General features: G+C 35.3%; 4 protein-coding genes across 13 annotated transcripts; 1 reads left to right on the top strand and 3 right to left on the bottom strand.

The window, feature by feature from the left end:
- The first annotated feature begins 1,810 nt into the window (after positions 1–1,810).
- On the top strand, positions 1,811–25,447 carry LOC130430220 (galactose-specific lectin nattectin-like). 5 transcript variants are annotated; one of them, XM_056759250.1, is made up of 7 exons: positions 1,811–1,928; positions 9,123–9,259; positions 24,241–24,308; positions 24,540–24,625; positions 24,720–24,842; positions 25,010–25,121; positions 25,325–25,447. In XM_056759250.1, the coding sequence occupies exons 3-7, from the start codon at positions 24,248–24,250 to the stop codon at positions 25,393–25,395; spliced, it is 453 nt and encodes a 150-aa protein (XP_056615228.1). In that variant the 5' UTR covers positions 1,811–1,928; positions 9,123–9,259; positions 24,241–24,247; the 3' UTR covers positions 25,396–25,447. The 5 variants fall into 5 exon arrangements, with proteins under 5 accessions (XP_056615228.1, XP_056615227.1, XP_056615229.1 ...); XM_056759249.1 differs by lacking the exons at positions 1,811–1,928; positions 9,123–9,259 and adding an exon at positions 17,111–17,248; XM_056759251.1 differs by lacking the exons at positions 1,811–1,928; positions 9,123–9,259 and adding an exon at positions 17,270–17,548.
- On the bottom strand, positions 3,725–6,106 carry LOC130430218 (uncharacterized). The gene is made up of 5 exons (XM_056759243.1): positions 5,333–6,106; positions 4,868–5,194; positions 4,533–4,664; positions 4,231–4,358; positions 3,725–4,127 (listed from the first exon to the last, which is right to left on the bottom strand). The coding sequence occupies exons 1-5, from the start codon at positions 5,355–5,357 to the stop codon at positions 4,098–4,100; spliced, it is 642 nt and encodes a 213-aa protein (XP_056615221.1). The 5' UTR covers positions 5,358–6,106; the 3' UTR covers positions 3,725–4,097.
- Positions 6,967–8,584, bottom strand: LOC130430217 (uncharacterized). Its single transcript, XM_056759242.1, has 5 exons — positions 8,306–8,584; positions 7,882–8,202; positions 7,591–7,737; positions 7,390–7,509; positions 6,967–7,247 (listed from the first exon to the last, which is right to left on the bottom strand). Exons 1-5 carry the CDS (start codon positions 8,328–8,330, stop codon positions 7,216–7,218), a joined length of 645 nt encoding a protein of 214 aa, XP_056615220.1. The 5' UTR covers positions 8,331–8,584; the 3' UTR covers positions 6,967–7,215.
- LOC130430219 (galactose-specific lectin nattectin-like) lies at positions 11,453–17,074 on the bottom strand. 6 transcript variants are annotated; one of them, XM_056759244.1, is made up of 11 exons: positions 16,794–17,067; positions 16,456–16,587; positions 16,154–16,281; positions 15,967–16,054; positions 13,372–13,447; positions 12,829–12,876; positions 12,652–12,719; positions 12,338–12,423; positions 12,122–12,244; positions 11,844–11,955; positions 11,453–11,627 (listed from the first exon to the last, which is right to left on the bottom strand). In XM_056759244.1, exons 6-11 carry the CDS (start codon positions 12,831–12,833, stop codon positions 11,560–11,562), a joined length of 462 nt encoding a protein of 153 aa, XP_056615222.1. In that variant the 5' UTR covers positions 12,834–12,876; positions 13,372–13,447; positions 15,967–16,054; positions 16,154–16,281; positions 16,456–16,587; positions 16,794–17,067; the 3' UTR covers positions 11,453–11,559. The 6 variants fall into 6 exon arrangements, 3 of the variants coding, with proteins under 3 accessions (XP_056615222.1, XP_056615223.1, XP_056615224.1); XM_056759245.1 differs by having other exon boundaries at positions 15,991–16,054; XR_008907747.1 differs by lacking the exon at positions 12,829–12,876 and having other exon boundaries at positions 16,794–17,074.
- Positions 25,448–27,406: the final 1,959 nt, after the last annotated feature.

Below are 27,406 nucleotides of genomic sequence, written 5' to 3'. Positions count from 1 at the left end.
ATATGGAATTTTGTGATTTTTAAACAGTTTCGTTTTGATTTCTTAGTCTAGTATCTCAGTATTCATAAAGCAGTATAGATGAAAATAACAAAGCAACTTTCAATGCAAGCAGAAGGCCATTTAAGTTTGTTAAACAAAACAGCTGAGCCTTTGCTCTGTAAGGAATGCGGCTCAATGAAGGTGAATGGTTGTCATTATTTGGTTACTTCATGTGGTCAGTTTGTTCCTGTAGCACCCTTTAGCACCTAAACTATTTTACATTAACTTTTCTCAGATACAGAGTCATAACTAGAACATTTATTTCACATTTGAGCAGAGATTAAAAATCACCTGTTCACCAAACAGTGATAACTCACTCAAGCAATACTGTTTTGTACACTGAATGAATCTTATCTCTGACAAAGTGGTCAACAAGACAAAGCGGTCATTCTTAAAATAGACTTCATACGCATTTGATAGAGAACAGTCACTAAACAATCCCTGTTGAAAAAAACATGCTGGTTAGGTATGTTTTGAAGCATGGTAGCTGGTTTAAGCTGGTCATGTGTCGGAGCTAGTTGCTTAGGACCAGCACCTGCAAAAACTTTTCCTATAAATCTAAAAACAATATTTAAAAAAAATAACATTTGTTTATCATATCATATGAAACATAATGCATTTGCGTTTTTTTATGTTCAGATAGCTGAAACCACCGTCTTAAAGTGCACAAATGATTTTAATTGATTCAAAATTGGGGCAAAACTACTCTTTCAAAACTGGACAGCAATAAAGGGTCAGTACCCCCACTATTTGACTATGTGCATTACTTCATACATTGGAATAAGAAAAACCCTGGTCCTGTTTCATTACGGATATAAATTTATATGCTCTGCTCATATTTGCAGAGAGTTTTATTTCTTGTTCCTGGACTGATAACACATCAAACAAATGGTTTCAGTGTGAGGGTAAAACAGATAAACATTGGCAGATAACAGACAGAAATGTCAAGAACTTCTGTTAGCAAAGAAATTTTTATGATTTATAAAGGGACAAAAACAGGGTTAAGCATATGTTCTTATCTCTAGTTATTTTCTTTATGTTATGGACCAGTAGTTGGAAATAAGCAATGATGATACTATGAGTTGTGTATCCACTTTTTATACTTTACTGAATATGAATCTTCTGGATTTGGTCCACTGCTGGAGGTTTGGTATAGTTATGAATTCATTTGTTACATTTATATAGCGCTTTTCAGGACACTTAATGCACTTTACATGGAAGGAGGGAATCTCCTCAACCACCACCAATGTGAAGCATGCACCTGGATAATGCGACAGCAGCCTTGCGCCAGATCACCCACCACACCCAATGTGTACATATATGGCTGATTAGTAAATATACAGTATTTAAAAAATGTCAATTGGATTTTATGTCCAAGTACATGGTAATGTACAAACGAGAAGAATCTAGATTAAATCATTTTACCTTTTTAAAAACGTCTGTTTTTTGTCTAAGTTGGCTGTTCTTTATGCCTGACACTGAAGTTGAAACTGGATACTGAAATGTTTATTCACATGTGTGATCATATCAGTCTGTGAATAACAAATATTCATGTGACTTTATGTGAACGTCCTGCAATAGGCGTCAACCAAACATTAAGGTATTAGCATAGTGATAGCGCAGATGTCAATATTTGCCAATGTGAGGTCTCTCAGTTTCTATGACAAATTTTAGTTTGATTCAAATATTTGCACTTACACAATTTAACCAGCAGATGTCATCCATGTGCCACGTGTCAGCATCATCAACAGAAAGTCACAAGACGAGCACAGATCCCCCTACAGACACATGATTGAGTTCTTTCAAAACTGATGTTTTATTCCGTTACAAGTTTCTTCAAGTCTGTTTTTGTGACCTTGTCAAAGAGAGACCTGCGCTTGAGGACAAAAGTATGTAGCCTACCTTTAATTAAAAAACTCAAAGTACACTTTTAATTGATTTAATTTTCCATTTTACAATTAATCTTATAAATAAGTTTATGTGAACATGCATGTGGTGTCTCAAGCAATTTAAATCAGTTTAGTTGAGTTTTTGTTGCATGTTGAAAATATCAGAATAAAATATTTATTTTATTAAGTTCACTAGAACACAATAAATAACACATCACAATACAGTCATTCTGAGTTTTTTTTTTTTGCTCGTGTTTAGGTTTCTTCCTGAGGTTACAATTTATAATGTTGTGTGAACGACACAATAGTCTTTTATTATGTGTGCCATCACTTACTATATGGGGAGTTCATTACCAAAAACAGAAAACATCATTCATGAATATTTTCTAAATCATTTTTTTTTATTGTGTTATCATGTTTTTATTGTGTTAGCTGTATTTTTGAGTGATGATTACTTAATCAAAACAACCAAACTGTAATTTGATTGATATAACCTGGAATGCACAATAAAAACATGACTTGACAATTAAATGCAGCTATAAAATACGTATATTCTCCAGTAGGTTATGGTAGTTGTTATTCAGGAGAAAGATTAACATGCGCTCTCTCCAGTCTCATCTTTGGCCTTCGCCCCTCTCATCTCCTGTTTAGACTTCTACTAGTGTTTCATGGCAGACACGTGTCCCTTGTTAATTATCCTTTATGAGTCTCCCTATTTAATGCCCTTGTGTTTGCTGTCATGTGCTCGTTCGTTTTGCTTACATGTCTTGTTTGCCTTGCTTTGTTCATCGCATTGTTGTCTTAACCCTGTGTATTATTTATCTTGCCTTGTGTGCTCCCTTTCCCCATTGGATTACCTTGCAATGTTGAATTGTTAAACCTTGTCGATTCTCTATGTTGTGTTATTGCTGTTATTTGGTGTTGGTTCTTGTTAATTAGCGCAAGTTTATTCTGTTCCATTGTTTAATCCCTCGAGGGTTTCTTTTCTGTTTTGTCATTTAGTCCTGTCCTTGTTTTACCCCATCGTGGGTTTTTGTTCGTAATAGTCTTGTTTCTATACCACCGCTGCCTGCACTTGGGTTCTTTCCCTGAAGATCGTGACAGAAATACTTTTATACATTATTTATGTCATTCCACATGTTTAAAAACATTTATCACAATTAAACTTTGATGTTTAGAATGTCTACTGACATCCTGTGGCAAGGGTTTTATTTTTTTTAACAACAGGAACATGAAGGTTAGACTCTAGACTAACCAACGGAATTGTTTGTTTAAACAACAGTTTTGGGGTCTTAGGATGTGTTTGAGCATAATTTATTGTCTGTGATTGAAATCTATAGTACTTTTGTGTGCTTTGGGAAAAGGATACTAATATTAAACAAAAATAAATGATATTGTTGTTTCCCACTTTAAGAGCTCGTCCCTGTTCAATAGGGCATAGTGATGCTCACTTCTGTTTGCAGGTTTCACATGTTGTGTGACCACAAGCTAAGCTGGATACTTGACAATATTTTCATTCACCATCACTCCTGCTAACATGTCTATGAAAAGGTTTTTAAGGTTATTCCATGATACGGAAATTTGATATTAAATGTGCATAACTTGTGAGTAAATGTATAAACCCTAGTAACTGTTCTACAATGCTTCTGTTTCCATTTGTGGTTCAGAAAACCATGAGCTGATACATTAAAGTTAATTGTTCTGAGAAAAACACTGCAGTTGGTTCAAGGTTAAACCGCCAGTCTAGTCAAAGGTGAGACTATATTAGTCATGGGCTGCGTGACCAAACCTTTGGAATCATTTTGTTGACTTTATATTATATTTATTCAAGTATTTGCTGAAAATGAAAATATGTCACACATAGGCCTAAACACTCATGTGATGTTAAAAGACAAATTCCAGAAAAAACAATTGGATATATTTGTTTGGCAGCGCTTTTGTTCATACATCAAGACAAAACAGAAAGTTGGTAAACATAAAATAGTTTTCTTCTTCAAAATTAGAATTTTTATACAAATTGAAACTGATTTAAACATTTGAAAAACATTACTATCGTCATTCAAGGCAATATACTAGGCAATCAAGGACACCGTACACAGATACAGATTTACTTTGACAGCTTTTTAGCAACATACAGTAGGTGCTGTTGATCTGGCTGCTCTTAATATTTTAAACAGCTCGGAAAACCACTGTCACATACTGAAAGATGAAAAGGAAATCAATATTAACAATTAAACGACAGTAATCCAGTTCTTGGTTGTTTCTTTAGTTATGAATACCATAATGAGATTAACAATTTTACCTGTAATTGATTTGGGTCTGGAGGCTCTTTTAAATGTTGTGTCTGATGCAGTTCAGTGTTATAAAGTTGTGAACTGTTTCCAGATCTGTTCCAACATCCATTTTCAGCAGAAACAACATTTAAGAATCCTAATGACAATGAATTTAGAGTCAATATTTGAGGTCATTAATAATAATTCCCAGACCTCTAGTTTTTTTCTAATAAATATTAAGTCATTTCACAATTTCAACCTCACTTACAGCGACACTTTGATTACCAGCATTAGATTAAAATCACATACCTGTATATCTGAAAGATCTCACCTGTAATGATCAGAACAGCATTCAGCAGACCTGATATGACAGTGAAAGTCTTCAATTGTGTTGAGTTTCGCTCTGTTACATTTGTGTGATTCTTGCATTCAGTTGTATTGAACTCGCTCAGTTGAGTTGGTTCTGAAAATAAAGATGTGCATTGAATTCTGTTACAGTATTGACTGTCAGTCTTCTCAAGCACTATAACTCAGTTTAAATAGATTCACGTAATACTGAGTTAAACATATTCCCTTTTGGATAGATCAACCAAAGAGAAGCTCAACTGATGTTAATAATCACAGAATCCACAATGTTTTGATCACTGATGGAGCAAAAGTACTTACCAATGATGTTCAGTCGTGTGCTGTGACTGAGTTTTGGAGGTGTATCTTTGTTCATACAGTAATAAACTCCTAACTCATCTACAGTGACGTTATATATGACCAGACGATGTTTAGATTGTACTGAATATTTATTTTTCAATGTTTTATTGAAGTGATAGGCTAATGTTGGGTTTGAGAATGAGCGCAGTATCACTGTAGGAGAATCTGATTGTTTCTGTAAAACCCAATAAACGTCCTCATCATCCAGATCACAGTTTATAGTCACATTCTGTCCCAAATCAGTCAGTTGATCTAAAGTCTCTGCTGCTTGCAACCACATAAATACACCTTTAAGACAAAAACAAGAAAACCCATTCATAATGATTAATAAAAATGCAACACTGGAAGTGGCAGGTATTATTAACCCCCTTTAAAAAACAGAAAACATTTTCTAACAAGGAGCATCATAACACACAATAAACTTACAGAACTGAAGCTGAATAATCCTCATGTTGTTGCTGTGATCTGAACACGTTAATATAATTAAAACTGCTTCACACCACACACTGCATAAAGTGAACTCCACTTCAGAGCTCTATAAAAGGTCTAAATCATCAAATAGGAAGTCAAGTGTTTCTAATTTTAAGACTAGAGGGAGACTTCCGTACTTCAGCTGGACAAGTATCCTCGAAAACAACCGGTTAAGTTAAGTGATTTATATTTAATTAATAAAGGAGGAATATGCAGTTTTTTTTTGCATTTGATTATTCAATAGTCACACAGTTCAGAGAAGTAAAACAGTTCAATCACGGATATTAGTGTCTGACTAGAGCTCTCAATCTAATCTTATTAAGTGTCTTGACATCTACACTCACCAGACAGAGAAACCAAGTGTGTATGTTAAAGATAAACTGAGAGTGTATACTAGACGCCTACATGTACTACAGTGGCAAACGTTAGCAAATGCATTTACTTGAACACAAACCTGACATATAACATGAGTCTCACTTTTCCTACTCCCTTTATACCAATGCAATTGTGATAACTCAAGAAAATAAGATGACAAACAGTTTCCTTTTTGTTTATTGTCCGGCTGACAGTTAACTTCTGGTTGTATAACTAACAAAGGTTGCAAGCATACCCTATGTGTTCAAAAGGTAATGCTAATAAAATATTAATAAAAAATAAAAAAACTACAAGACAATTAAAGAGAATATACGATATTAACTGGAGGAAATCCTGTCAGTTCGTCCATCCTTTGAGTGAACACGTACAGTTTGGTCAGGTTCCTTGCATTAAAGTAGACTCTTCAAGAACAATTGCAGTCCTACACAGTGAGTTTTTATGTAGTCATTATCAAAAAGCAAGCAAACAAAACATGCTACCTAGCCTTAGATATGTGGTCAAGGGGATCTTTCTGCCCACATAAATCAACAAAATACATTTGTTGGATCAGTGTGAATTAGACTTTAAATGACTGGATTAACAATGAAAGGGCAGACTTTATGTATTTATTTATTTGGCTCTTGCCTGAGATTGACTATATTGATTAAAGTCAAACTGTATGAAGTATAAATATCTTTGTTACATATAGTAAGTTAGTTACTGAATATGAATATCTAGTACTGAACATTCTCTGATGAATTATACATTTTAATGCAGCAAAGTGCTAAAGTTTACATTTAAGGTTTGGAAGAAGACTTGTGTATGTGATAAATGTAAGCGGCCTGAGAAAAACATTGCATCTGGTTCAAGATTAAACCACAGGTCTAGTCAAAGGTGAGAGTCTGTTAGTCATTGGTTGCAGAGACCATTGGAACACATTTCTGGGTTTAATAAACACTTTAGTTCAGAGTAAAAACACTGTAACAACCTTAACCCTGTTTTCTATCAAAAACATAAACTACATAATAACAGTTTAATTTATCTGGATTGGCAACACAAATTTTTTAAAACTTAAAGGCAAACCGCCTTAGTAGAAATATACCAAAACATTTTTTTAAATAATTTCCAAGAAAATATAAAAAACAGAAATGACAAATTTTACACTTTATCTCTTTTATTCCAAAACCACAGTGGATAAACATTAGTCACATTTTCGTTGTCATGATTATTGACTAAAACAGACACTTTCAGTGATGACTGACATTGTTAAGTTATAATCATTTAACTTTCCTTTGGGTCAAGCTATGCACACTTTGGTAAAACGGGAAAATTATCTCTTTATTATCGCTTTTTTAATCGGTAAGGTAATACAATTTATCATAAATATATCTATACATAACGAGATATATATGTCTGGATAGTTTTACAGATTATGTTGGCAGCTTTGAAGCAGCACAGTTGCTATTGTTTCCTGGATGAAGACTTTATGAAGCTTTGAACATCTCACTTCTGAACACTGAAAGAGCAAATGAATACATGTATAAGCATGATGAAGGCAGTTGTTTAATATTACATTTATCTAAATGATGCTGAGTTACTCTACTGTATTACAACTCTGAAACATTTCATAAAAAAATTGTGTGATTTGAGATCATTACCTTTAGCTGGTTTGAGATTAGAAAAGCTTCTGTAGGTCACCTGCTGTAGATCAGTGTTATGAAGTTTTATAAAACCTTCTTCAATTGTTTTATTCCCATCAATAAAAGCCTTTAATAGTCCTTTAGAACAACACAATAAAATCAAAGACCTTATCAAAGACAATGTTTATATTGATTTTGAACTAAAGAATAATAACTCACCTATGACCAAAATGAATAAAACACCATTCAGCAGACCAAGTATGAGAGTAAGAGTCTGCCATAGTGTCTGATTCTGTTGAATATATTTCACTTCTGTATGATTCTGATGTATATATTTGATCTCTTCATTTGGACTTTCTGTTGGCTCTGCAAATAATGAGTATCTTTACAATATTTTAATGTAGCAATTCAAATGTGTACTGTTAGTGAACATCATTTCAGCATATTAAAGGCACAATTGTGTAGATAAGACTGAATGTGAATACACTTGATTACAACATGAGCACTTACCATTTATCTGTAGTCTGATGCCACTGCTGAATTTTGGAGGTGTATCTGTCTTCATACAGTAATAAACTCCTAATTCATTCACAGTGATGTTATTTATAAACAGATGATTTTTAGATTGTACTGAATATTTCTGTCTCAGAGTTGTGTCGAAGAGAAAATATGTTGTTGATAAAGTGCGTAATATCATCACAGGAGGATCTGGTACTTTCAGTAATAACCAATAAATGTCTCCTTCATCCAGATCACAGTTTATAGTCACATTTTGTCCCAAATCAGTCAGTTGATCTAAAGTCTCTGCAGTTTGACACCATATGAAGAGATCTATAGAAATCATAATCATCATTTCACTATTCAATCTACTGTCAACAAATAACAAATATAAGTAGAAACTTGCAGCAAATAAATTTTAAATCAATATACTCACAGATATGAAGCTGTGTGATTCTCATGTTGTCTTTATTAGGACACAAATTAACTCTGCTTCTTATTTTTATACTTTACCCACACCAAACAGAGGAAGTCAAGTTTGCTCTGACCACACTGTAGTCTGTCATACCATGTTATTTTACAATCTCTCAGTTTCTCATGACCATCATTACTTCTGTAAGCGAGCCAGAATCATTTATTTTGTGCTAGTAATAAATCAGATATATAATTTATTATATGCATATTGCATTTCCATGTTAATTGTTAGTTTTTAGTTTATAGGCTAATGTTGTTTTGTTTGTTTGTGTGTATGTTCATTTATATATGCCATTTGTTTATAGTTTATCTATTGAATTTCTTTTTAATGTTGCCAATTACAGTTATCCTAGAACATTAAGAACTTTATTTTTATGTTTGCACCAAGGTTTGAACTATATTTTATTATTTACTCTGCACCCTATAGGAAAATTATAATAAACTTCACTTTGACATTATACTATAGGAGAGATTTTGACTCGCTTTGACTGTAGACGACTGTATAATGCCATCTCAAACCTGTATGGCTGCAAAAATAAAAAAATACTTAGAAGAATCTTGGTAATTGAACAATGTTAGTACCCACTGACTTCTCAGTGGTTTTATGTTCACACAATAGAAGTGAATTGGTGACGCCATTGTTCAAATACAAACATATTTTGTGTTCTGCAGAAGAAAGAAATCCATTCTGGTTTGAAATGGCAATAAGGTGAATAAACGCCAGAATTTTTATATTTGGCTGAGCTATATAATATTTATTTTTTATTTATGACCCACAGTTTGACAGGCTTAACTGCAAGAGACAAGAGAACATGATGTCATCACCCACTGCTCTGAAGAACACAAGTTGAAGAGTCACATGCAGAACTTTATTGGGAAAATCCAGAATTATAAGCCATACAGAGACAAAACACAGGTAAGCAATCCACAGAACAGTCACCAGGCCCAAAACTCAGATAACAGGATCAAATATACAGGCACAAGGCCAAAGCCACAGAGCAGAAATCAGGAGCTCTCAGAATTGCAGTGAGACACTAACACAACTTCACCCTAAATTACTTCAAATGGGCTGAGTTAACAAGAATAATGAAGATAATCAAGCATAATGGGCAAAGGATTATGGGAAGTGTACGGCATGTTAAAATTTCAATGGACAAGAAGGGATCGCCCTCTGGTGGAGCACATGGGCACTCCAGCTGACATTTGTTGTGGCCTTGGAAAGTGTAGGTAAATGTTGTGTAATCGATTAAAACAATTTACTTTTTATAAACTTTCAGCAAGTTTGTTTTTATAAAGCACCTTGCAAAAGTGATTATACACTTAAAAGTCCCTGTGAAATAAAAAATGACAATTCTATTTTTTTATTAAATATTGCAGTGTTTACTATGAATATATTATCAGTGTGGGTCATTCTCTTTTTAAAAATCATGTGCCCTCATAATGAAAGGAAATGAGACGATCCTTGCAAAATTACTAAATGTCTTTGCCCAGGGAGTCCTGACCAAAATGGCAGCACAAAAAGATTAACAATAAGACCGTTTCAAAAACATAAACAAGCAAAATCATTTGCCCCACATCCAGATGAATACAAATGTGTAATTTACTTATAGCAAGTACATATTTCCACCATAATAGATTTTTTAAAATTCCAGCAAAATAATACTCTGCAACTCGTTCCATAACAAAGGGGAAAACAAGAGAAGGCAGTTTTGCCTCTCAGAATGTACTCTTAAAACATTTAAGAGAAGTTTAGCAGAAGATCTGGTACTGAAATTAAAGTGTAAAAAGATTAAAGACTGCAGATATAAAAAGGTAATTTTCCCAACAATGCCTTAACAATAAACAGCAACATGTGCACGTTCCTTCTTTAAAACAAAGAGGACAATCCCACCAGTTCACACAATGTACAGTGATGGGTGTGTGAAGAAACACTCGTCACAAAACGTAAAGCAGCATGGTATACATAGTCCAACATTTTAATTAAAGATAAACTTTCATGAATATAGATCACATCGCCATCATCTAATACTGAAAGGAAACAACTCTGTATAATTCTCTTTCCAGCTTTAAAAGGAAGTCATTTCTTTAAACGGAGAAGAAAACCCAACTTTAATCAAAGACGTTTTAAAAGTTTTTCAGAATGAATCTGAAATCCTAGTTTGTCATCCAACCATATGCCAACCATAAGTATTTATAACAATGTACTCTTTTAATAGATGCTCCTTTATAAGCGAAAGCAAACAGTCGCGAAAGTCACTCACTCACCATAAACCTCAGGGACACATATCAAAGTAAATATCATGTTATATGTTTAAATTGTATGTATCATGTGAGATGAAAACGATCAGGGATGGTACACAGGCAGCCTTTTATTTGCACTATGCGTGCTGCTCAGGAGTCATGCTGAGCATTGATGCTGTGTGAATCAGACATGCATCTCCTAATGCAAGTGCAAGATGAGACAGTTTCAACTTTATTAATAAAATGGGGCTTTTGAATCTTAATAAATTTATATTCACTGTATCACGTCCTTTCTCGTAGTAACATTTAGCATATTAAATATCACGATTGAAAGAGTTTCATCCAATCAGCAGTAGCTATCCAACAAAATACCTACCTTTCCGTTTTGACTTATTCGTAGTTGTGTTTTCTTACTTGTCGTTTTGTTTTCTGATTTGTTGTTGTATTTATGATTAGCTATTTTGCTTTAGATGTGATATTGTGTTTTCAGATTTGTCATTTTGATTTTGGGGGTATTATTTTGCTTTTAGATTTGTTTTTTAGTGTTGCGATTTGTTGTTTTGTTTTGCACTTCCCGGCCCCCATAGGTTTCACTCTGTTGATTTTTTATTTAAAAGGACTTTTTGGAATTCTAAGCTTTCGTTGTTAGCTTTATACAAACGGCCATTCCGTGACAATAAAAAACCAACAACAAACAAATTTGTTGCCATTTGTTGGATCAGAGTGACTGTGTATTAAGGCATACTGAAAGTCTGCTCTTCCATTGCTGTTAATCCAGTGTTAAAATGAGTTGCCCATATTATTGAATCAAAAAATGATTGATTCCTTTTTTTACATGATAGAAAGTTTGATTCTACAATTCAGATGATTAGATTTTTTAATGCTTTTATTGCTTTGAGACGTATTTCAAGTGATGGAAGTTTAGAGATTATATGATGGTAAAATGTTGAAGATGTACTGTATGCAGAATTCTCATCAGGGGTTTCGAGCACAAACGTAACCTTGTTCGATACCACATTGGTTATCGTTCCAGCAACCATTACCTGTAAAATGAGATGAAAATTACATTTATTGAATATAGTTGTCAGAATGATGAAATGTAAACCCATAAATTAATAAACAATATTATCATATGTAAATAACATCTAAACAATATGTGTTATGCAAAATATGTGTCAACAAAACTAGCTACTTTATTATTAAAGCAGAGAAAATTGTCTCGATTCACAGGATTCACAAAACAAAAATAGAATTCTTACTGCTCCAGTTTATCTGCAGGCAGTGCTCAGAATCTTTATAATTGTCAGGTTGACCATTGCACAAGTTGCTGTAGTCAAATGGAGATCCGTCTGTCCACAGCCATTGTTCTTCCTAAAGAATGAGAAGAGCCAATAACATTATAAATAATATATGAATAAATTAACAATCCCAGTGAATTTTATTTTAGTTATAATCACACAATACCGTCTAAACTGACAAATTAAGTTGCATCTGAAAACTGTTTGTATGTAAATGTTGTTAAAGCAGAAATATTTACCATTTCAGCATCATGACCTCCAATCCAAACATTTGTGTTAACAGGTACCAGACTCAGGAGAAAATCATTTTGTGCTTTACTGCGCACAGACGCAAGATTTCCATCAAGGCTTTGACAATTTTTCTAAAGAGAGATTTTTTTGAGTCATTCCAAATTCAAGCCGTTTTAGTTTAGATACTGAAATGAATTATTCTTGAAAAATGTTGATAAAAGTACCTCTGCTCCGACCCAATCAACTTCCTGAAGGATTAACTTGAAGCATTCAACTCCAAAAGGAGTCCATCCAAATGGACAGTCATCAGCTATACAGTTCATGAAATATTAGCGATTTACTTGCTATAACACTGACAGGAAAATAAGGTTTTATTTATTAAAGCTATCTTTTTATCTTTCTGTGATTTATGCTTTAGACTGTAAAATCTCTTCTAATCATCACAATATTGATTCATGTCTCAAATTTGACATTAATAACACAGAACAGAGTTGTTTGACACTTTGTAATTGCATTTATAAATAAATGTGTTGTTTACCTGCTGCATTCTCCACAGAAAAGACCAAGAATAGAAGCACAAGACCTCTCATCACTGCCATGATAAATCTGAATATGAATAAAAAACAGCAAAAGTGACACATCTGAACTCAAATGCAGACTATTTAATAGTTTATATTAAAGACAAAAGCATCAGTAGGTCAGTGTTTAAACTCACCGCATTTTGGATTCTTGCTTTCAGAACTTTAATGAGGATTGAGTGAAGCTGTATACAGAATCCCACTTTTATACCATTTTCTTCATGATATGTAGACAGTGTAAAATGACCTGTTTTATAAGCTTGTATGTTCTACAAATAACTAACTTGGAACTTTGGGTGGTAACTTAGTGTTATATTAAATGATGGACTTGATTGGCTGTTCCCATTGATTTAATGCTAAGTTTCCTGTTTGCTTCCTCCTCTAGCCTACTGTTTGTACAAGCATTTTATAACATTTATGTGGACAGGAGCTAAGAAACCGAATTACTGATTATTTACTCTTTAGTGATAGACTGATTACATGATATATATTAGTTGTTAATAAGAAAATAATCGTTCAAAAATATACAATACATTCATAAAACTAGAGGTGCTTCACGGTGCCATAGAAATATAGCTCTAGCGCATGTTCTGCCAGGAAGACTCAATCTTGCATCATTCTCTACCAATCAACACTTAACCAATCACCCTCCAACAAGGACATAATAGATCGCCACTTACCCTTTCTTTGCCTTTTACTGTCGAAGCAGCATGGATTCGGCCCAATCCTCCCTGTCCATCCCTGTCCATACAACCCCTGGGGGAAAGTCAATTATGCACATAAAAAACATGGAATGGGACAAGTTATCTGTTTTCGCAAATGAGCTCTTCATATGTGCTCTGTGGCCTCTTCACTTGCTGAATTTTAGCACACTGTGGTTACCCATGTTGCCTTTGGCCTTCAACCAAACCACTTACTGCCATAACCACAATTTTATATTGCTTTTATTTAAATCACATGTACACACAGGTTGTTGGATTTGCACAGGCCTAATTTAATAGGTAGGCCTACTGACAGAAATTTTCGATGACTTTTAGTCATAAAACTGGGGACTAATGTTGATATTTGACAATATGCAGCTTTTTAACACAAACTACTACTTCTACTTTGTGTAAATGAATGCATTACTACAGAAATTTAAAATGCTACATTTATAATGCAAAAAAATGACACTAACCAACGAGAGCCCTTCTTAGATTGAATGTCTGGGTGTTGACTACATATGATTGTTAAGATTGTATTTGACTTCCTCTGTTAGCTTGTCTTTGTGAGATCTGCAGTAGAGGTCATTTTACATTATTTTATATTATAGTGTTTTGATCAAAGTAACAACATGAGGATAATCCAACTTCCTTAAAGCATTCAAACACAAATATTCAGTACAATCTAATCCTCATCTGGTCATATACAATGCCACTTCCAAAACTCAGTCACAACACAAGACATCATTGGTAAGTGTTACTTTAGTCATCCGCTTATGCTTAATAAAGGATTTAATATATATATTTTTAATTGTCTTTACAAAACCGACTCAACATTATCATTTCTCAGAGTGTCAGAATCAGACAGCAGTGAAATGTATTCATCAGAATGAGACACAATGGCACATTATCATCATTATATCTGCTATGATGAATGCTTGTGGTTGTTGGTGAGATATTGTTCATTATGAACATCTACGACTGTAAAAATTTTAAATCTCTTTGGCTTCGCCCCTCTCGTTTCCCTTTGTTAATTTTCCTTTGTTAGTCTCCCTATTTAATCCCCTTGTGTTTGCTGTCATGTGCTCATTCGTTTTTTTGCTTACATGTCTTGTTTGCCCTGCCTTGTTCATCATATTACTGTCTAAACCCTGTGGATTATTTACCTTGTGTGGTCCATTTCCCCATTGGATTACCTTGGCCTGTTGAAATGTTTTAACTTGTCGATTCTATATGCATATTTATTCTGTTCCATTGGTTAATTCCCCTCGAGGGTTTCTTTTCTGTTTTGTCATTTAATCCTGTCCTTGTTTTACCCCATCGTCGGTTTTTGTTCGTAATAGTCTTGTTTCTATACCCTGGGTTCAGGAGTCTTTCCCTGAAGATCGCGACAGAAATAGTTTAATTCTATTTTTTGTCATTCCACATGTTTAAAAACATTTATCATGATTAAACTTGATATAATCACAGATGGCAGAAATATACCTAAATTGTTTGTTTAAACAACAGTTTTGGGGTCTTAGGATGTGTTTGAGCATAATTTAATTGTCTGTGATTGAAATCTATAGTACTTTTGTGTGCTTTGGGAAAAGGATACTAATATTGAATAATAATAAATGATATCGTTGTTTCCCACTTTAAGAGCTCGTCCCTGTTCAATAGGGCATAGTGATGCTCACTTCTGTTTGCAGGTTTCACATGTTGTGTGACCACAAGCTAAGCTGGATACTTGACAGTATTTTCATTCACCATCACTCCTGCTAACATGTCTATGAAAAGGTTTTTAAGGTTATTCCATGATACAAAAGTTTGATATTAAATGTGCATAACTTGTGAGTAAATGTATAAACCCTAGTAACTGTTCTACAATGCTTCTGTTTCCATTTGTGGTTCAGAAAACCATGAGCTGATACATTAAAGTTAATTGTTCTGAGAAAAACACTGCAGTTGGTTCAAGGTTAAACCGCCAGTCTAGTCAAAGGTGAGACTATATTAGTCATGGGCTCCAAACCACTGGAATTTTTTTTTTGACTTTATAATATATTTATTCAAGTATTTGCTGAAAATGAAAATATGTCACACATAGGCCTAAACACTCATGTGATGTTAAAAGACAAATTCCAGAATAAACAATTGGATTTGTGTGGCAATGCTTTTGTTCATACATCAACGCAAAACAGAAAGTTTGTTAGCATAAAATTGTTTTCTTCTGCAGAATTTGAATATTTATACAGAAAGAAACTGATTTAAACACTTGAAAAACATTACTATCGTCATCAAAATCTTTCAGATATTGCAAATAATTTCAATGGTTTGGGATATCAACATTTCTGACATTAGAAAGCAGTCAGAAGAAACTGTATGGTTTCCAAAGCAACTTCAATTTTTACAGATAAATTACATCATGCATCGGTTTCTAAAATTTGTGATGCAATTTAGCTAGTGGTGCTTAAGAAAACAAGTTAGGTTATTAATGCATAAACCATTGAATGATCCTGTATTGTACAGATTATTATTTTATTTTAAGGCATCTGACTAGACAATCAAGGACACCGTACACAGAAATAAATTTACTTTGGCAGCTTTTTAGCAACATACAGTAGGTGCTGTTGATCTGGCTGGTCTTAATATTTTAAACAGCTTGGAAAACCACTGTCACATACTGAAAGATGAAAAGGAAATCAGTATTAACAAATTAAAAAGTTATCAAGTTCTTGGTTGATTTTAGTTATGAATATCATAATGATATTAATAATCTTACCTGTAATTGATTTGGGTCTTGAGGCTCTTTTAAATGTTGTGTCTGCTGCAGTTCAGTGTTATAAAGTTGTGAACTGTTTCCAGATCTGTTCCAACATCCATTTTCAGCAGAAACAACATTTAAGAATCCTAATGACAATGAATTTAGAGTCAATATTTGTGGTAATTAATCATTTTTCAAAGAGCTTTTGTTTTTTTCTAATAAATATTAATTCATTTCACAATTTCAACCTCACTTAGAGCGACTCTTTTATTACCAGCATTAGATTAAAATCACATACCTGTATATCTGAAAGATCTCACCTGTAATGATCAGAACAGCATTCAGCAGACCTGATATGAGAGTAAAAGTCTTCAATTGTGTTGAGTTTTGCTCTGTTACATTTGTGTGATTCTTGCATTCAGTTGTATTGAACTCGCTTCGTTCAGCTGGTTCTGAAAATAAAGATGTTCATTACATTCAGTTACAGTAATGATTGTCAGTCTTCTCAAGCACTATAACTCAGTTTAAATAGATTCACGTAATACTGAGTTAAACAACATATTTCCTTTTGGATAGATCAAGCAAAGAGAAGCTCAATTGATGTTAATAATCACAGTATCCATAATGTTTTGATCACTGAAGGAGCAAAAGTACTTACCAATGATGTTCAGTCGTGTGCTGTGACTGAGTTTTGGAGGTGTATCTTTGTTCATACAGTAATAAACTCCTAACTCATCTATAGTGACGTTATATATGACCAGACGATGTTTAGATTGTACTAAATATTTGTTTTATTGAAGTTAAAGGCTAATGTTGGGTTTGAGAATGAGCGCAGTATCACTGTAGGAGAATCTGATTGTTTCTGTAAATCCCAATAAACGTCCTCATCATCCAGATCACAGTTTATAGTCACATTCTGTCCCAAATCAGTCAGTTGATCTAAAGTCACTGCAGCCTGACACAAGATTAATACATCTTTAAGATAAACACAAGGAAAGTGTCACAGGTCGGGGCGGGCCAATCAGGCTACACCCACCCCTGAGACCCGTACCACCCTTGGGGAGTCGGACAGAGGCCAGGCAAAGACAACAGACAACAAGACTTCAAGTAACGGTACTTTATTGAGTATAAAAATGTATAAGAGATTTAAGAGAATGAGTCTTCTGGGCAGGGTCGTTCCGTCCTGTGGATCCGCCGAAGGCCCACAGAGTGCAGTGTAGGGGGGTGTTCTGGTGAGTGGCTTTGCGGTCTTCCAATGGAAGGGGCGAGTCGGGGCTCCCGACTGGGAGGAGGCTGCTGCAGGAGGGTTTAGGTGCGTATTTCGGGGACGCACTCCCTTCTTCCCAGGGGGAGGATGAATCGGGACTTACGACCGGAGGAACTGTGGTGGAACAGTTGAGGTGCGCGATTCAGGTACGTACTCCTCTTCACAGCGGGAAGCAGACAGAAGGGTACGACGAGGGGGATTCCTGCGAGCAGTCATGTGATTAGTCGGGTATGCAATCCTCTTCTTCTACAGGCGACAGACAGAGAATTTACGGCTGGGGAGCTTCACTGCAAAGCAGTCAGGTGCGTATACAGGCACGTAATCCTCTTCTTCTACAGGTGACGGGCTGGGGAGCTTCGGGCTGGTTAACCCCCTTTAAAATACAGAAAACATCGTCTAACAAAGAGCACCAGAACACACAATAAACTTGCTGACAAAGCTGAATAATCCTTATGTTATAGCTGTGATCTGAACACATCAATATAATAAAAACTGGTTCACAACACACACTGCATAAAGTGAACTCATCTGCAAAGCTCTATACAAAAGGTCTCAATCCTGTAACACGAAGTCAAGTGTTTTAAATTTTAGCACTAGAGGGCGACTTCCTTTCTTCAACTAGACAAGTATCCTTGAAAATAACCAGTTAAGTTGTCTAATTAATATTAAATTAATAAAGGAAGAATTTGCTGTGTTATTTTGCATTTGATTATTTAATAGTCACACAGTTCAGAGAAGTAAAATAGTTCACAGACAAATATTAGTGTCTGACTAGAGCTCTCAATCTAATCTTATTGAGTGGCTTGACATCTACACTCTCCAGACAGAGAAACCAAGTGTGTATATTAAATATAAACTGAGAGAGTATACTAGACACCTGCATGTACTACAGCGGCAAATGTTAGCAAATGCATTTACTTGAACACAAACCTGACACATAACATGAGTCTCACTGTTCTTTCTCCCTTTATACTAATGCAATTGTGATAACTTAAAATAATGAGATGAAATGTTTCCTGTTTAGTTCCTGGCAGATAGTTAACTGCTAGTTGTATAACTAACAAAGTTTGCCAGCATACCCTATGCGTTCAAAAGGTAATGCTAATAAAATATTAATACACTTTTTAATAAAATAATATTACAAGAAAATTAAAGAGAATATGCGGTATTAACTTGAGGAAAAACCCTTTCAGTTCGTCAATTGATTGAGTGAACATGTACAGTTTGTTCAGGTTCTTTGCATTAAAGTGAACTTTTTAAGAACAGTTGCAGTCCTTGACAGTGAGTGATATTTTCTAGTCATCATCAAAAATCAAGCAAACAAAACATGCTACATAGCTTTAGTTATGTGGTCAGGGGGATCTTTCTGCCCCAACCTAAGCTCCGCCCACAAAAACCGCGTCACAATGTAAATTTACAGAAAATCTGTCTATAGCAACTAATAGCATAATTCATATTAGCAAACATCTTTATCTACATGGCAAAATATAGAAATGTGTGACTATTATATTCAAAACAAAAAAATAGAATCAAAATAAGTTAAATAAATCAACATTCATGTTTTGGATCAGTGTGAATTAAACTTTAAATGACTGGATTAACAGCAATGAAAGGGCAGACTTTATGTATTTATTTATATTTGGCCCATGTCTGAGATTAACTAAATACAGTCGTGGCCAAAAGTTTTGAGAATTACATAAATATTGGAAATTGAAAAAGTTGCTGCTTAAGTTTTTATAATAGCAATTTGCATATACTCCAGAATGTTATGAAGAGTGATCAGATGAATTGCATAGTCCTTCTTTGCCATGAAAATTAACTTAATCCCCAAAAATCCACTGCATTTCATTGCTGTCACTAAAGGACCTGCGGAGATCATTTCAGTAATAATCTTGTTAACTCAGGTGAGAATGTTGACAAGCACAAGGCTGGAGATCATTATGTCAGGCTGTTTGGGTTAGAATGGCAGACTTGACATGTTAAAAGGAGGGTGATGCTTGAAATCATTGTTCTTCCATTGTTAACCATGGTGACCTGCAAAGAAACGCGTGCAGCCATCATTGCGTTGCATAAAAATGGCTTCACAGGCAAGGATATTGTGGCTACTAAGATTGCACCTAAATCAACAATTTATAGGTTCATCAAGAACTTCAAGGAAAGAGGTTCAATTCTTGTAAAGAAGGCTTCAGGGCGTCCAAGAAAGTCCAGCAAGCGCCAGGATCGTCTCCTAAAGAGGATTCAGCTGCGGGATCGGAGTGCCACCAGTGCAGAGCTTGCTCTGGAATGGCAGCAGGCCGGTGTGAGTGCATCTGCACGCACAGTGAGACGAAGACTTTTGGAAGATGGCCTGGTGTCAAGAAGGGGAGCAAAGATGCCGTTTCTCTCCAAAAAAAAACATCAGGGACGGATTGATCTTCTGCAGAAAGTAGAGTAAAGGGACTGTTGAGGACTGAGGCAAAGTCATATTCTCCGATGAAGCCCCTTTCCGATTGTTTGGGGCATCTGGAAACAGGCTTGTCCGGAGAAGAAAAGGTGAGCGCTACCATCAGTCCTGTGTCATGCCAACAGCAAAGCATCCTAACACCATTCATGTGTGGGGTTGCTTCTCATCCAAGGGAGTGGGCTCACTCACAATTCTGCCCAAAAACACAGCCATGAATAAAGAATGGTACCAAAACACCCTCCAACAGCAACTTCTTCCAACAATCCAACAACATTTTGGTGAAGAACAATGCATTTTCCAGCACGATGGAGCGCCGCTCCATAAGGCAAAAGTGATAACTAAGTGGGTCGGGGACCAGAATGTTGAAATTTTGGGTCCATGGCCTGGAAACTCCCCAGATCTTAATCCCATTGAGAACTTGTGGTCAATCCTCAAGAGGCGGGTGGACAAACAAAAACCCACTAATTCTGACAAACTCCAAGAAGTTATTATGAAAGAATGGGTTGCTATCAGTCAGGATTTGGCCCAGAAGTTGATTGAGAGCATGCCCAGTCGAATTGCAGAGGTCCTGAAAAAGAAGGGGGCAAACCCTGCAAATACTGAGTGAGTATAGTAGTGAGTATACTCTGATTCCTCCCCAGCCTACTCATCCGTCCCAGGTCGACAACCCATGAGCACCACCACACTCACGAATTCAAGGATAGAGTATTCCTCTATATGTAATCAAGAAAGATTTCAATAGCCAATGAAAGCTGGGGGGACTTGCTGTTTTTAAATCAGTCAGTTAAGAGTTTTATTTATGTATACAGTCACTAAAGCACAGGTTTTATCAGCTGGCAATTTTCAATGGACATTAGTGATCCACGGGAAAAGCTATTAAGTATTTCTACACAAACCGATCCTGCTAAAAATAGTATTACATACATTCTAGTGGTTTCCATTTAAATACCATAATGAAACACATTTCTTTATAAATTTTTATTTTATGTATTTTCTATTGATTCCCATCTGCATCTCTTGTGTTTTGGGCAGGGTTCTATTGTTTTTTTAAGCAGGGCAACTACATAATGTGAAGAATATCTTGTGAAAGTATAAACATTAGATTTTGATTTAGTTTGACTAAGGCCAAGTCAGAGACTTACAGTAAATCATATTGAAAAAAATGGTTAAAATCAAACTCTGATACCCATCCCTAATAACTAGATTTTTCACAAACTTTATGTGTGTAAGTTGCATCTATTATTGACATTGATAGTTAGTTATTGACAATGAACATTTGTGCAGTTTTATCAAGCACCTGTTTCACCTAAAGATTGCTTGCAGTGTCTCTAGCTTGACTTTCACAAGGCTTGTAAGGAGTTCTCATCTCTTATCATCTAAAAGAATTATAAACATTGTAGTATAAGTTATTTCTCCCTTTCTCCCTCATGAATTGATTCAACACACAAACACATTTTTGGCTGGTGGTGGAGGTTATCACCCATGCGTAAGAATCTAATGGATGTTTCTTGCCTTCAGTTGGGAGATGTCATTCAACAAGATGCATCTCAACGTCTTGGGCAGGCAGCACTAAAAGGTATCCCCCAAATGACGTCTTCATGGCAGAAATGTGGTCATCTGTGAACGTTTTCACGTTACCACAGAATTAATTTAGCTACAACAGACTTAATTAAAACAGCAATCCTGTCGGGAACCTCAACTTTAAAGTTGTGAGTAGGCCCCCTGGTGACTTTATTGTTATAAGTCCTCCAGTGTAAAGCACTGCCTCTGTCGGTCAGGAAGAATGAAATTGAAAGAGAGTTAAGAATGTTACTGTGGTTCTTTGAGTTTTGGATGACCACCAGAGCTTTCTGTTATTGTTCTGTTTTTTCTTTCTATCGGAGTCACAGCAAGAAGATTCCGTAGAGACAGTTTACCAGAGGTCACAGGGTTAAATACATGTCACCTGTATTTACCTACCCGTGGATGTTACCTGTATTTATTTACCCGTGGTTCTTACCTTTGTATACTTACCAGTTGAAGTTACTAGTGTTTATTTCCCCATGGATGTTACCTGAATATCATTTACCCGTAGATGTTAATTCAACACCAGCAAACAGGTATTTTTCAGATGGGACACAAGACTAATCTTAAAACAGGTGGGGGTTGATCAACGGCGAACACAAGGGCTTGTCAAGAGGGGTAATTCAACACACAGGCAGAAGATCAGAACACGAGAAAACAGTCAAGACTTTGACTAGACTATGGAAACTCGAACAAAATACTTTGACGACAACAACAGGGAACTGGCTCCGTAAAGCAGCTACTATTAACAGCATAACGCTGCTGCTTCTTCTTCTTCTAATGGTGTTTTATGGCGGTTGGCAAACCAACTTTCGGTGCATTACCACCACCAACTGGACTGCAGTGTGAAGCACTAATAAGCGTCTAGAAATTAACAACTTAAAAAAAAAACCCCATTACTTTAAATTATCCTGTCTACTCCAATAGCTTTAAAATATTTCATAATAACACTATATATTTTTTCTTGTTCTGCATGTATTTTCAATAGACTTTCCATATTAAATGATACAACACCCAATTTACTTACTTCCTTCATAAGTTCTATTCTTTCCTTTACATATTTTATGCATTTTATTAAAACATGTTCTATTGTTTCTGCCTGATCACAATAATTACATTTACCCGTTTTATGTTTTCCTATTTTGAACAATGAATGATTTAATCTAGTGTGCCCTGTTAGAATGCGAGAAATGATTGTATCTTCTTTTCTAAGATACAATGGAACACTTCTTCCATTTCCTACTTGTTTCTGTATACTATACATATGTCTACCCTTGCTATCATTGTTCCATACTTCTTGCCATTTATTGTTTATGAATTCTTTTATTTTACATTTAACCTCTTTTTTTCAGGATTATGAGTCACTTGAATATTTATCTCTATGTGTTTTACAGCTTGCTTCGCTAGTTTATCAACCACTTCATTAGCCTCCAATCCCACATGAGCAGGAACCCACACGAACACTATTAAGCTAACACTACTTATTCTTAATAAACTTGCAAGAATCTCATATATAATGTCTTGCCTTGATGCTTTATTTCCACTTACTAGGCTTGTAATTGCTGCATAAGAATCTGAACATATTGCTACTAATCTTGGTTTTACATCCTCAACCCACTGTAGTGCTACCATCATGCCAACTAATTCTGCTGCAAACACAGATATATTATCAGATATTCTTTTCTTAATACTTCAGCATAACGCTTAAACAATACCCGGCCCTTGAATGGTCGTTTGAGACTGATTCTAATAGTGTGTGTGATTGGTTTCAGGTGTGCTTGTGATGAGCATGGGAAATGTAGTTCAGGGTGATGGAAGTAAACTTGTTATTTTATTCCTTGTCCCTCTCATTTTCATGTCATTGCTGTTGCTGAAAGGGTATCTCTACTCGACCTGTGACTTTCTGTTGTCGAATGACTGTTGATAAAGCTGAAAAACGCCATGTGGAGGACATCTGCTGGCCAACATGTATAAATGCAAAGACTCAAGTCACATTATGACTGTGAAAATGACTATACATTGAAATAATTGTAAGCACACTTTCTCGTATGGAAACCTTTGTTTATTATACTATACTCTTTATGTTTTTGTCCATGTATTTACATATCTCAAGATGGAAAAGTTACTTTAGCCAAAAAAAGAAATTATAAGATATATCTTAGTGCTTTTTTGTTCTTAAAATACACGTTCTTCAAAATATCGTAATTTATGTTCTGCATCAACAAAATCATAGTTCCCATGCCAATTCAAGATTACCAAATTGTCATAGAGATAGCTGCACACAATTCACAGTCATTATCAACCAATATAATCTCTCATCACTTTAAAAAATGAAAAAATAAATACATTAAATGAAACACATCATTAAAATGACTTGCAAACAATGGACTACAACAATGCAACAACAAGGCCCAGTTGCATCCAAGAATAGCAAGGAGCTCACCGGCTGCGTCTTCCTTGAAAGCTTTGTTTTGCACAAACAGTCTTGGTGTTTCAGTCTAAACTCCCAGATCTCATTCACCTCTCATGCTGCTCGCTCCCACTGCTGCTCTGTAGAAATGATGTGTGTGTGTGTGTGTGTGACTCCAACCGCAAATTGATTGGTAAATCACCTTCACCTGGTGCACTCAGCCTAGTGTATCCAGGCTGGAGGGGCGCTGCCCACAGTCAATGGTATAAAAGTGGGATTCTGGATACAGCTTCACACAATCCTCATTAAAGTTCTGAAAGCACGAAACCAAAAAGCTGTGAGTTTAAACACTGACCTACTGATGCTTTTGTCTTTAATTTTAACTACTAAAAAGTCTGTTGCTGTTTTTTATTCATTTTCAGATTTATCATGGCAGTGATGAGAGGTCTTGTGCTTCTTTTCTTGGTCTTTTCTGTGGAGTATGAAGCAGGTAACCATCATATTTATTTATAAATGCAATTACAAAGTATAAACAAACTCCGAAATACTGTTCTGTGCTCTTAATGTCAAATTTGTGCCATATTGTCATGACTAGAAGAGGTTATACAGTCTAAAGCATAAATAACAGAAAGATAAAAAAAGATAGGTTTTATTTGTTGAAGCTTTCTTTACACTGTCAGTGTTACAGCGAGTAATCTCTTATATTTCATGAACTGTATAGCTGACGTCTGTTCAATTGGATGGACACCTTTTGTAGTTGAATGCTTCAAGTTCTTCCCCCAGGCAGTTGACTGGGTCACAGCAGAGGTACTTTTATCTCAACATCTTTAAAGAATAATCCATATCTGCATTGAAGTCAAACGATTTGACTTTGGAAAGACTGAAAAAAATCTCTCTTTAGAAAAATTGTCAAAGCCTTGATGGAAATCTTGCGTCTGTGCGCAGGCCACAACAAAATGATTTTCTCCTGAGTCTGGTACCTGTTAACACTCGTGTCTGGATTGGAGGTCATGATGGTGAAATTGTAAATATTTCAGATTTAAACATATTTACACACAAACAGTTTTCAGTTACAACAGACCAAATTTGTCAGTTTAGACGGTAATTTATGATTTTAACTAAAATAACATTCACTGGGATTGTTCATTTATTCTTATATTATTTATGTTTTTGGCTCTTTTCTTTCTAAAGGAAAATCAATGGCTGTGGAGTGACGGAACCCGATATATCTACACCAACTGGTGCAATACACAACCTGACAATTTTAAAGGTTCTGAGCACTGCCTGGAGATCAGCTATACAGGTAAGAATTTTACTTTTGTTGTGTGAATCCTGTAGATTCTGACAATTTACAAGGCTGTATTAGTAAAGTTGCTAGTTTTGACACACACTGTTTATATCTAATATACATATTATAATATTGTTGCTTAATGTATTGTTTTACATTTCATTATTCTGACAACTATATTCATTTAATGTAAATGTAATTTTTATCTCATTTTACAGATAACCGTTGCTGGAACGATGAAGCCTGTAGTACCACACTAGGTTACATTTGTGCTCGAAGACCCTCATGAGAATTCTGCATAGAGTACACCTTTGAAATTGTACCACCACATCATCTCTAAACTTCCATAACTTGTAAATTGTTTCAAATAAAAAAAAGCATTTCAAAAGCAAAAAATCTGAATTGCAGAGTCAAGCTTTTTATCAAGTACAAAAAACAAGTAAAAAATCAATTGTTTGATAAAATGAAATGGGTAACTCGTCTGAACACTATTACACACTGATAGCTTGCCCTTCAATTGCTGAATTCATTTTTGCCTTATTTTGTCCGAGATTATGCCGCAGTTTCAGAATCAAGAAAAACTGCAGGCTTGTTGTGATAGTCAGGATTTTTATATTAGGAGTTATAGGTGTACATTTTCGTCTGAATGTACTGTACTTGGGCAATAAGTTACCTTTCTTTGTCTCTGCCAAAATTAAATCATGATTTTGTTACTTGGCAGACCCCATTGCCATTCTGAAGTCTTCTCTGCCCTCACACTGTTTTATTTTATATTGTCGAGCAGCTCCATTGCTTGATGTTCTAGGGATATGTTGAAATCGGTCACGTTGTATGTGTGTGTCAGTCTCAGCGTGTAGGTGAGAGGCTGCAGTCAGGATCATGAACAGTGTTAGCAGCGAATTTAAAACGTTCAGTTACTGAGTTCCTATTATATTTACAGGCAGAAACATTCTGTGCTAGATTTCAAACAATCGAGGTTACAAATAAATAGTGCTAGCGATTTCCATGTTTTGTACCTATTTAATAATATCTGCATTCACTCTTTGTACAATAAAGGAAAGATACAGGTTAGAATAAATGTTGTAAACCTCAGGTGAGGTTACATGGACAGAGGACCCAGGTACAGAAAGCAGGTAATTAACAGGCAATAATGAGACGAAAGGTCGGGAAACACAGACGCGACTCAGAGAGACAGTATGGCGTTCAATGAGGCCTCTCATTGAAACCTCTCTCTCTACAAGAAACGGGGGATCCTGTCCTGGTTCTGCCACAAGACCAAGAAATATATGACATGAGGCAGAACCATGACAATTAGATTTGACATTCAGAAGACTGAATGTTTTAAACTAAAATAGACATAAGCAAAGATAACACATACAGCATTATAATATATGCTAAAGCTTGTGAATAAAAACAATAAGAAAAACATTAAATTAGCCTACATTTTACTCACTCGAAGGCTGTCCGAGGTGTTTATGACCTTCTATAAGTGGAGTTAAATATAATAATACCCTGCTCCTTCCAGCTTGGTATTTGCAGTGGATTGCATGACTTTGAACCTCCAAAAGCACATATATTCCTCATGAAAATAACATTACCCCTGAACGGGTTTTTGTACCAAAAATATTTAAATAAAAAAAATTACTAACTGTAATCTATGGGTTCAGGCAATGGTAGTATGCACGTTCATGAGAGAGTCTACGTCTGATGTAAGACGTATTGAAATCCTCTGAGTAATTTTTTATATTTCTCTGCTACGTCTGAAATTTTATACTAGTACATACTGTTTAAAGGTACCTACCTATCGACCATTAAAACAGTATGTTCTATATAGTTTGAGTGGGAGTAGTATGGGTAGATTTCAGACATACTGGATCTGGCATGATTTATGTGACCTATGCTCTTTGATCTATGACGTATTAGCAACAACCTGTATGTAGGCACTGATAAAAAAATAATTTAGTATTAAGAAATAAATTAATTGGCACTTGCATTGAAAAGGACGTCCGGCTTAAAGCTTTCTCCAAGTTTAATTATATTTTTATTGATTGACGTTTGTGTCACAGTCAGCAGCTGAAGTGCCCTCTCAAATCCTTTCACTGCACACTACATTTCCCATAACCCTTTGCTATCCTTATGTTGAATACCCTCATCTGTTTGTAGTTAACCTTGTCACTTCCGTCTACATAAGCCTGGGGTGTATTCCAGAAAGTAACTATAGCAACTAACTCTCTGAAGATAATCTGCTCAGGAGCAGGTTATGTTCCAGGGTAAGTTCATTCAAGCTTTAGGGGTTGTCT

This window comes from Triplophysa dalaica, chromosome 10 (assembly GCF_015846415.1).
Source record: "Triplophysa dalaica isolate WHDGS20190420 chromosome 10, ASM1584641v1, whole genome shotgun sequence".
NCBI classification, from domain to species: Eukaryota; Metazoa; Chordata; class Actinopteri; order Cypriniformes; family Nemacheilidae; genus Triplophysa; species Triplophysa dalaica.
Note: the sequence above shows the minus strand (reverse complement) of the source record. Positions and strands in the feature narration are given on the sequence as shown.